The sequence below is a fragment of the Cardiocondyla obscurior genome, linkage group LG01, assembly GCF_019399895.1.
Source record: "Cardiocondyla obscurior isolate alpha-2009 linkage group LG01, Cobs3.1, whole genome shotgun sequence".
In the NCBI taxonomy this organism is placed as follows: domain Eukaryota; kingdom Metazoa; phylum Arthropoda; class Insecta; order Hymenoptera; family Formicidae; genus Cardiocondyla; species Cardiocondyla obscurior.
The window spans coordinates 9892856-9903884 of record NC_091864.1 but is presented as its reverse complement, the minus strand read 5'-3'; the positions used below and the strand labels follow the sequence as shown (position 1 = coordinate 9903884).

The following is an 11029-nucleotide window of genomic DNA, read 5'->3' as shown; positions in this document are numbered from 1 at the left end:
TGCACTAATTTAATATGCCTGTAAACATACGCACACACATACGCGCATACACATATTTTACATATTAAATTAGTTTATTACTTGTCTCTTTACACAATTGTTACATTTTAACCCATTACATCTTGAAGGGTGTAAATAATGAGGCTAAGATAAAAAAAAAGAAAACAACTTAACGAATAAGATCTATTCATATATGTAAATTAATTAATATTCTAATGATACTGTAAATACTTGTACACATACATACACACACGACACGCACACATGCACTCATAGATATATACACATATATACATTATATATTTAATTTTATATTTATATAATTTTTTTTATAATTTCATTTATTTCGTTCACATTTTTTTCTAAATGGCTGAAATTCTTATAGCAATTAACAAGAAAACGAAATAAATGAACTTCTCAATCAGTATCGATATTTATATAGGTTTTTAATATTTTTAATATTTTTATCGGACTTATAGTCACATCAAAAGACTTTTGTAACCATATAGTATTATAAAGTATAGAGAAATCCCTTTCCCGTTTTTCTGTGTAAATATTCACAGATAATGAAGAAAAGACACTATAAAAGAGAAATTTATTAAAACAAAAATCAATAAAATTATTTATTAATAATAATAATAAATAATTAACAATATATATGTCCAAGAAGTGAAAGTTCAATATTCATATTAAGATTTAATGCTTATTTTACATCTAATTTTTTCCTGAATTTTATTTTGTAAAAGTTGTTCCAAAAACACAAAGTTTATTTGTTGTATTAATTGCACTTTTATGCGGATTAAAGTTAAACGTATAGCTATGCTTCAATAAGAAATAAAAAAAAAAAACAAAATGTTAAAATTTAAATAAAGCGAAGAAACATAATTAAAAATAGGTATTGATACAGTTTCGCACAGTATAAATTTCACGTATTTTAAAATCTCCTTTTAGAGTCTTCGCATGGAACTACCTTTTAAAACAAGAATTTTCAAATGCATCATTTAAAATAATTAAAAATTGTTCCTGATATTTGATACATTTTAATTTAATATTAATTTTTTATTTTATTCTTTAATTTATTTTTTAATTATATAATTAGATTGTTCTGTAATATAACTGAGAGAAATATCGATTGATTTTGATTTATATATATTTTTTACATTTAGATATATATTTATTATTAAAAACCCTAACAAATAATTGGATTTTTGAATCTCATAACAATTATTATACCTTAAATACCTTAAAATCATACATTTAAAAAATGGAAATTATGTTGTATTATGAGTATATGTATACTACAAACCTTGTTGTGATTCTTGCAATACAAAAAGTGTGTCTTCCTAATCAGTGACAGTTCTCACTGTTATTTTTTTATTATTAAAGAAAAAGAAACTTGAATTTTTGATTGTGTTTTCGCATAACTGACTTCTGGAACATATATAATGCACAAAGTTTTTTTTGTTTCAATTATTGAAGGAGTTTTATTAACATATCAAAATCCATTCGCCATGTACGATGTGTCATCGGCTTAAAAGTATTACAAATCGCTCCCAAATTTCGTCATTTGGATTAAAAAAAATTTTTAACGCCAAAAACCCGGAAAAAGTCATAGTGTAACGACAACAATTAGGAATAACAAATTTAAGAGCAGAGCTATGACCAATGTAGGCATTAATTAGTGTTTGTATTTTTCATTAATTGCTCTAGTTAGGAAAACAAATTTGTTAAGATCTTTTTAATTATGAAAGCGTGTCTTGATCTGCAGCGAGTCAATCTTTATACTTGAAAAAAAAAAAAGATACTTTTATATGTATTAAACATATTAAAAGTACTTTCACGTTTATCGATAATAGTCATTAACGGAAAAAATCCGTTAGATATCTGAACACAAAGTAAAGAGTATCCCTTTCACAATTATTTATCTACAAAATGTGACATCAATCAAGATGAAATGCAGATATTAATTATTAATATTCATGTAATTTGTGTTATATCATTTTGTAGCATGCAACGTCTGCAAAACTTAATTGTTTCTTTTCAATTTTTATCTTCTAAAAAGTTATCTTTACAATATCTGCTGTATACATTTTACAACCGATATAATTCTTACGAGCATACTTTTCCATAAGACAAAAAAAACTTTAAGAAGTTATAATTTAATTTATTCACAAATTTAAATGTAACAATCGTTAAATTTTAAATTATACCGGTTTCGATTTTACTGTCGCATTTTATTGATAAATTAATAATATTAGATATTAAATTATACATTTATATCGAATTTTTGTTATGGAACTAAGAACCGCGTTTAGTAATCATTGTTGTTAAAAAAAAGGAACAATTCTTACATAGATACAAAATTATGTCGATAGCACATTGATCTTTTTCCAATTATCATCGATATTTGTCTCAACCGATTTTACGATGCATTAATAAATTATTAGACATTTGATTACACATTTTTTTAGTTTGTTTTCAATTCAAAACATGCTTGTCGATTAAAGAACCGTTCGTAGATACACAAACATGTACGTTTAAATCAATTCAACAATAAAATGTTTTTGTTGCCAAATTATGCATGAATAATGTAATAAGATAGCCTTTTTAACAGATGCGTGTATTTCATCAAGTTAAATTTAGTAAATATTAAATTGTGTCTAAAAATATTTAGACATGATCAAATACAATTATCTATATAGTTGAATATCCGTATAATCAACTACCGTGTTGTGGATCAAATAAATGTTTTTTAAAAGATATATTTTTTACATAGCCTTCCCATTATTTGCTTTGTGACTGCGTAATCGTTAGAAGAAAAAAAATATATTACCGGTGTGTACAACTAAAATCCAATTAGAGAATTGAAGGAAAAATGTACAAGAAATAATTTTATCCTGACGAGTTTAACGATAAAGGCATTCAACTGTAGTGTATATCTCGACTCAATTAAGGTCGCACATTTTACCATTATCAATTAAACACTCTGACTGCTATGACATTTATATGAATGACAATCTAATGTTCTAAAAAATTTTTAGAAAACCAACCTCGCGTTCTTCAGTGAATTTCATTTTTATGAACATCATTATACATCAAGGTTTGTTACAAAAATTTAATACTTGTGTTAAAGTGACAGAAACGAAGAATGCCATTCACATGTGAAGGACATAAGCAGTCAATTTGTTAAGAATTTTATTTTGTATATATACATAGGGTATAATATTTTCTGTCAAATTGCGTCGGTCTAGTCTACAAAAGACATTTCAACATTCACATTCCTCCTCAAGTCGCTGATTTTTGTCGAGTTTCGATTTCGCAGTTCGTGTTAAAATATAAAATGATGGTGACGTAAACGACATTACTAAACGCATTAGATTATACATCCTCTTAGTTTACCTTTAATTAAAGTAAACGCAGTTAGCGATATTTAAAGAAGTTTCTACACATATATATACACTGAATTCGATTCGATATTAATAAAGCGTAATTAAGACTCTTGATGGTCACGTTTCTATAAATGTCAGGAAAAATTCTTTTGTGCATGCATATAAAAAGACTTTCAGGAAAACAATATTTGAGAAAAAATGTCTTTACCTGAAATGTGGCTGTTCTGTAAACGAGATAATGTTCTTCTATTTCGTAATTCATTTTTTGCTTGTGCCACATAAGTTCTTCCATAAAAGTAGCTTTCAAAAATTACGAGAAACCTATGCGAGGCTAGTTAAATTTTAAGACAAAACAATCCTACTTATTTGATTTATAGATTTCTAATTGCACTATAGAATTATAAACAACATATTTCGATAATTAAATATTAATAACAATTGACAGTTCCACACTGCTTTCGTTTTTTATTTGGACATTACAAATCAACCGCACTTGTATCTTCGCAAAAATGAAGAAAGTCAAAACTACCTGGTTCAACGTGCCTATAGAGTTGAGTGAAGGAGTCTTAATTTCGCCGAATCGTGTCTCGCTACACTACTTCTCGCTAGAGAGAAGATGAAAATCTTACGTCTATGTACTTCGCAATGCAGTATATCGCATTTACAACGTGGACATCCTCGTCAGAAGATGACTGCTTCGTCATGCCACCGTAACAACGTCATAATGCAACTCTTTAATAACGTTAAAAAGGAAAAGAAAAGATAGAAGGTAGAGTTAAGCGGTTCAAGCCATGTTCGATTGGCTGGGATCAGTGTTTTGCGTGTTTGTAGCTGTGGTGTTAGTGGTGGTGTTGGGATTGTTGGCGCTATTATCACTAGAGTTACCGCTAGCACTGGCAGCGGCTCCCGTGGCGTCAGATTGACCGCTACTTCCGCCTCCATTTCCACCGCCTCCGCCACCACCACCACCGCCAGGATTTCCTTCCGTCCCGGTGGTAGCAGCGGCCGACTGCATGTACTTGGGTATTAGCATGCTGTTGAGAATCGGCTGGATCCGCAGCTCATGCTCGGTGAAGTTGAACAACGGCGGCAATTCGCGGTTACTTGGCAATCGTGTGCCTTGCTCGCGCAATTCATTGAAGAACGAATGTGCGCACGCCTGTAGCGGTGTCATACGCAACGACGGCGTATACTCCAGCAACCGTGCCACCAAGTCCATTGCCTCCGGCGGCGTGCGCGCCCTGAACACCTGCAATCATCATCGGATTTATAATATAAGCTTACTTCAGTTTTCACTGTCAAATTAGATTGATATATATTCCTTAGATAAATATTACGGTATTTTTGATGATCACATACTTCTTTGGACTTCCAAAAATTAAATTTTACTCTGCTAAAAGAATGTTTTTTATTGGTATTTTGTATTCGATGTTTTTAAAAGTTAAACATTATATATAATTATTGAAGACTGAAGGTAGTAATTGTAGAATGATTAATAACAAAAATAGTTAGTGACATATAAATTCTCAGGTTTTAATTTGTAGTTTTTAATCTCGATAAAAATAATGAATTTCGTCAATACCTTTAAAATCTACAAAATAATAATATAAAAAAGTTACACACTAGATTTCAAGCACTACTCTTTGCATGATAGAAATGAAAAGTTGCAATATGTTATTGTGAAAGAATCATGAGATGATTTTAGTCACATCTCACTTCATATACAAAATTCTTACATTTCATTTTATGGCGCTTAACTCTAGGACTATATATTTGGTTGACTTGATAAAGACGCTGGTATTTTTTTTAATTTATACGTTTAAATATTTCAGACTTAAATTTTTGCATTTTGAAATCTATTTAAAACACCTCACATTTTGATTTTATGGTTCTATAATTTGGGCATTTGCTTTTGATATTTTCGTATAAACAAGTTCATTGAAAAATACGTACTTGTGTTTCAAAATTATGTAAAAATAGAATAAATCTAATAGTAATTTAATATGCAATTTGCATATAAAAATATACTTAATAGTCCCAGAGTTAAAAAAGAACTGGTTTCAATACCCGCTGAAAACCAAAAATAAAATGATATAGATAAGGGTAACATCGACATTTGACATTAGTACGATAACAAATACCAAAAATTTATCTATCTATACTCGAAAATTGTACATCGTAAAACAGCAATGTTTTATACTCAACTATAGTTTGTACGACTTAGCCCATACTACTACTTTCTCATAAAAGAATCGATATCCAATTAAAATTATTAAAAAAAAAATAATCATACATTGTGTATTTATACATTATACACAATTTTATTGATATATATTTATATTATATGCATTTAAAATAAACGCAAATTCTAACTTAAAACTATTTTCTTTGCGCGACAGAAAGATCGCAGTAAATATGCTATTCATTCTTTCTTCAAGATTGACAAATGCTAGTCTCAAGTGTCATCAGAACATCAGAGTAAGTGACGTATACTGTCAATCATTATCAGTCGCCATAATAAATGTAAAATGTAAGAAATCGCGTAAAACGAACATTAGTGTCGTTAACAGATAAGACTAGGCAATGAGGAGTTACATGAAGAAGATAACCTTTCGTAAAGGAACTTTTCAAGACTATTCTTCTCTTTATTTTCGCTTTTTTTGCGTAATGATTGAATAAGATTGGGAACAAGTTTACACGCTCGTCCGGACATCGAAATGGAAGTTCAGATGTTATTTCGAATGTTAGTACAACGGGCCAAGATAGAGAAAGTTTGTGCCAGCCATATTGAACAACACTTGTTGCAAGTCGAATCACTTACTCTAATCCTCTGATGCTCCGTGGAACACATAGGTGTTTCACTCATTCGTTGAAGCATATACTGCAAATCACGAGTACATGTATTGATGAGGCACCGATCGAGGCGCTATTACTACAGCCGTCGATCGTATTTTATATGAAAACGTAAATTCTGCTTACGAAAGTGCATGTTGAATGATATCTCATGCAATAATATTACATAAAAATTGAAATCTACCTTTTCTTTCAACTTCAAAAGAATACTGAAACACTCGATTTTTATTTTATTAATATCCTGTGTAAAGAATATCTGTTTTTTTCTGAAATTTGATATTTGAAGTATTGTACAATCGTATTTCGAAAAGATAAAGATATGCTCTATCATTCTTATTATTAAAATTATGGATTTAAGACAAAAATGGGTGTTTTACTTATTTGTAACGAGTCACAAAGTTAATACACACATGTGTGTGGAACAAGTTGAAACAGTTACATGATGCGGAAATACAATGGAATATGTCGTTGGATTTTTTTTACGTATACGTATATGCATACATATTAATAACAATTTGTACAGAGTCGTATTTGAAATAGGGTAAACCTTACCTTTTGCCAAGGATGTGACTTAATTTGTGGAAATTTGAACTCTGTATAGTTGGGGTTCATTTCACGTATCTGGTCGCGCGTAGGCGTACCGAGGACTTTGATAATCTCTACCAACTGATCGACACCACTATCGCCGGGAAATATCGGTTGACCTAGCAGGAGTTCCGCCAACACGCAGCCTGCACTCCAAACATCTGTCGAGAGAATTAAATAATTTTTGTAGACACATATTTAAATTAGAATAAGAAACAATTGGTATGACCAATGATATATTTCTTTAGACTTTGTAATATGCGATACTGAACCAAGTTTTATGCCACTTTAAACATACCAATCTTTGTCGTATAGTCAATAGCACCGAAAATGAGTTCAGGTGCGCGATAGTAGCGACTGCAGATATAGGACACATTTGGTTCGCCTTTCACGAGATGTTTAGCTGAACCAAAATCACACAATTTCAGGACTCCTGTATCAGGATCTAGAAGCAAATTCTGTGGCTTGATATCCCTGTGACAAATGCCTAGAGAATGGATGTACGCCAACGAACGGAACAGTTGATACATATATAACTGCAAAGAACAAAGAAAACAACGATTAACTTCTGTAATATTGTACTTAATACATGCAATCGTATTTATAAAGTGTATTTCTTACGATATAAGAATGTTTGTAAAATATATTACGAATTTAGGAGTACAGAAAAATAACTCACCTTGATGAAACTGATTGGTATCGTCTGTTTGCTTTTGCTATAATGTCGAGCGACTTTGTACACAGTTTCGGGTATGTATTCCAGGACTAGATTCAGGTAAACCTCGTCCTTCTAAAAAAAGAAAAAAGACACGAAAATTCTATTGCATGTTACCTTAGTTCAACAAGCGGGACGCTGTTTGCAAGTTATCTGTCGTCTTAAAGGCACACTACACCAAAACCAAACATTGACGACGTATCTCATGTGCTACTGCCAGGAAGAAACGTAGTCTCCCGCAATTCGCGCGATTAATCTCCACGGTATATCTCTGTGATCAATCCAACAGCAATTGTTTGATTACTTCAAATTACTTCTATGATCTCTGATCGTTAATTCCTTTGTACTTCTTTTAATTGATAATATGCTGTATGTACAATACATCTTTACAAATAAATCTTTCCGGGAAGAAAAAGAAAATTAAAAACGGCACTAATATAAAATACTAAATAGAAATAAAATTATTATTTTTATTGTTTTATTAATTTATTTTCACGTTAACATTTTTTCTTTGTATTAGAACCTTTTTTTTTATTATAGTCAAAATTTATGACAAAATATTAAAAATTTATTCAAATCTATGTATAATAATTAATATATTGATTAATCGCAAGAAAATTGTGGCGAATTGTGGGATACGAGAGATCGATTAAATTATACATTTCATCATTATTATTTGTCTTGAGTACACACATTAATGCTCTCGTGTTATTAACATTTACAATTACCACACACGCCTCCAGAAAAATTACGTACTATAACAAGACTAGCGAAGCAGCGTAATCTAATCGGGTCCATATCGGTATTTTTAAAGAAATGACGTTTCGAAGGAGTGATACGAATATGAAGATGTCGTGTTTCCTATGTGGAAGCGATAAGTTTCGCCTAGAATTTTTTCTCTCGCCAAAAGAAGGACTCTTGTACAAGCTACTATTGGGTGCACTTCAACTTACGTCAACGTGAAAAACCGGATTAGTCGCGGTTAAGATGTTCTATAAAATAACACAATAATTGTGGCATGCATTAAATGAACATCTCGTTTTATTTATAGGCACGTCTCATTTACGTAACGAACCGATAAAAATTCATAATTGCGCGCTAATAAAGGGAGCCGGTACTGATCAAAGTTATATACCTCGCATCATCGTTCGAATTTCTCTCGACTTACAAACAGGCAGATTGAGAAAAATTCGTGAAATTTTTTTTTAACAACAGACATCGGGTACATTTGTAATTCGTGTAAATTAAAGATAAAATAGTTACCTTATCACCACTAGAATAAAAGAAATATTTGAGTTTCACGATGTTGCAGTGCTCAAGACGTCGCATAATTTGTAATTCCCTGTTCTGGAAAAAAGAAAAAGGATGAGAAAGCTTTATTACAATATCTCGTTAATGCACTTTTTGCTCGTTAAATAACTAAAATAAAAAAATTTTTATTAAGAAATTAACTAAATAAAAATATAAAACCAGACCGAGACAAAAGATGCAATGAGTAAATACAAAGATAGAACGGACTGTAATTAAATTAATTGCTTTAATTAAATCGAATTAATTGAAACAGACTGAAAATACAGACGTACTAGTTTAACATTGTACATTACTTTAAAAATAACGAGATCTCGGAACATTTTAATTCGACTCGTTTTTTTCTTTTTTTGTACTCCGTTACTCACGTCGAAAGTAAGTGCTACCTTAAATCGTTTGTCCTGAAGAACCTTCTTGATAGCAACCATCTCTCCCGAATCGCAGAGTTTCGCCTGGTACACCACTCCAAAGCTGCCATTGCCGATGACTTTAGTGTCGGTGTACGCAACCTCCTGGGGACGATCGTGGCCAGCACCGGCAGTCGCAACTACAGTCGTCACCTTGCTGCCATCCTTGCCTGCAGGGTACATTGCACTACCCATAGAAACAGATCGGAAAAAACCACAGTGCACGAAAAGAAACAAAAGTGAGAAACCGAACTCCGAATTCCGAAATCCGTCCCCTTTTCCTCCCATTTTCCATCGCGGCTAAAAGAAGAAAACGTCGAGAGAATCGAAGGGAGCGAGCCTGTTCCTATCTCGGAAAAGTGCAGAATTGTATTGACAATTATCTGAAAAATTTACGACAAGGTGCAACGTACGTATTGCCTCGCAAGGCGAGATCCATCCGATATTATTTCGAGACATTTCTTTCTCTCTCTCTCTCTCTCTCTCTCTCTCTCTCTCTCTCTCTCTCTTCCAATTTTCTTTCCGCAAAAGCCTTACATTTCGCAGAAATGTTTGAAAAAGATTGCACGCGTCGTTAAAGTCATATCACAAATTCTGGAAAGTGTTGTGTAAATTACGGCATCGCGGATCTCCGCATTCGTCTATTTTCACGTACAGTTCTTGGACACCGGTGACCCAAAATAGTTTGATCCTTGATTTGTTTTCGCTGTACCGCTAATAGTTTCGAACCACACGACTTGCGAAATAAATCACGTAGAATAAGTGCTAAAATTTATTTCGCAATTATTTTTCAATTATTAAATTCACTACAATCTCTAACAATATTTTAACCCTTCGATATTAATCTTCCTAAACAAAAATACTTAAAAAAAAAAAAAATTAAAAATAGTTTTAATTTATTTACTATAAAAAAAAAAGACTTGCGAGTTGCTAATTAAATATATATAAGTACACTCGAGCGTTGCACGGAATTTTCTATCGCCAATAAAAAATGCGCGGAGTAGCCTTGACGTTTGACGAATAAACGGTGTAAAACATTATAAGCAATAACCGGTTTTGCTGTCATTGAATACAAACGAATGTAAACTCCCTCGCGTAACATGCATTTTTCTTATTATCGTGCTGGATTTTTACCAGCAACAGTTATCGCATTTTTATACTATTTTTAGGTGTTAAAGGTATCTCTGCTCCTCGACTGCGTCACACCTTTCGTCATATCTTTCGTCCGTCGTTAAAAACGGACGCGGCGGATACACGAAGGCTGGCTATTTTAATAATAATATCGCGCCAGGAAAGTCGATTTATAAATGAGATACTTATTAACGCAGCTCGGATTTATTTACATAAAACGGTGACCGAATTAATAAAGAAAATCATATTTAAATTACACGTTCTGCAAGGTTAATTAAAACCCATTTCTACGAGAAATTTTTTTTTTTTTCTTTGCCGTCGACGAAGTTGGTTAGAAAATCATTCACAAACTCATTTAAAAAATAAAAAATCACCTGTTTTCAAGCGCGAAGATGAACGTGAGGGCTTCGATTTGCGAACGCAGGGGACTATTACACGACTCCACGTGAATGGCGTATTATCTTCTGACATATTTGCGACATTTTCAATTACTACTGTCAACCCATAGATCGACAATCGCGAGCGAATCATTTGTCTACTTCACAAGATTGACACCGATTGGACTTCGATATTCAGCATAGAACTCTTTGCCATCCGCAATAATAATAATATCTACTGAGATAAAAATCTACTTTTAATTT

The 11029-nt window shown here is 31.9% G+C and overlaps 1 protein-coding gene across 6 annotated transcripts in view; it reads right to left on the bottom strand.

The window, feature by feature from the left end:
• LOC139105518 (glycogen synthase kinase-3 beta) overlaps positions 1–11029 on the bottom strand; it is a 32643-nt gene that overhangs the window by 2751 nt on the left and 18863 nt on the right. For 3 of the 6 annotated variants that reach the window (XM_070661710.1, XM_070661681.1, XM_070661689.1), the window contains 6 exons: positions 9237–9427; positions 8806–8889; positions 7507–7617; positions 7126–7363; positions 6795–6988; positions 2602–4638 (listed from right to left, as the gene is read on the bottom strand). In XM_070661710.1, coding sequence (XP_070517811.1) covers positions 4174–4638; positions 6795–6988; positions 7126–7363; positions 7507–7617; positions 8806–8889; positions 9237–9427 — 1283 coding nt within the window. In that variant the 3' untranslated portion in view covers positions 2602–4173. Of the gene's footprint in view, positions 1–2601; positions 4639–6794; positions 6989–7125; positions 7364–7506; positions 7618–8805; positions 8890–9236; positions 9445–11029 lie in introns of those variants that run through there. The other 3 variants (XM_070661702.1, XM_070661719.1, XM_070661698.1) reach the window with 2 other exon arrangements.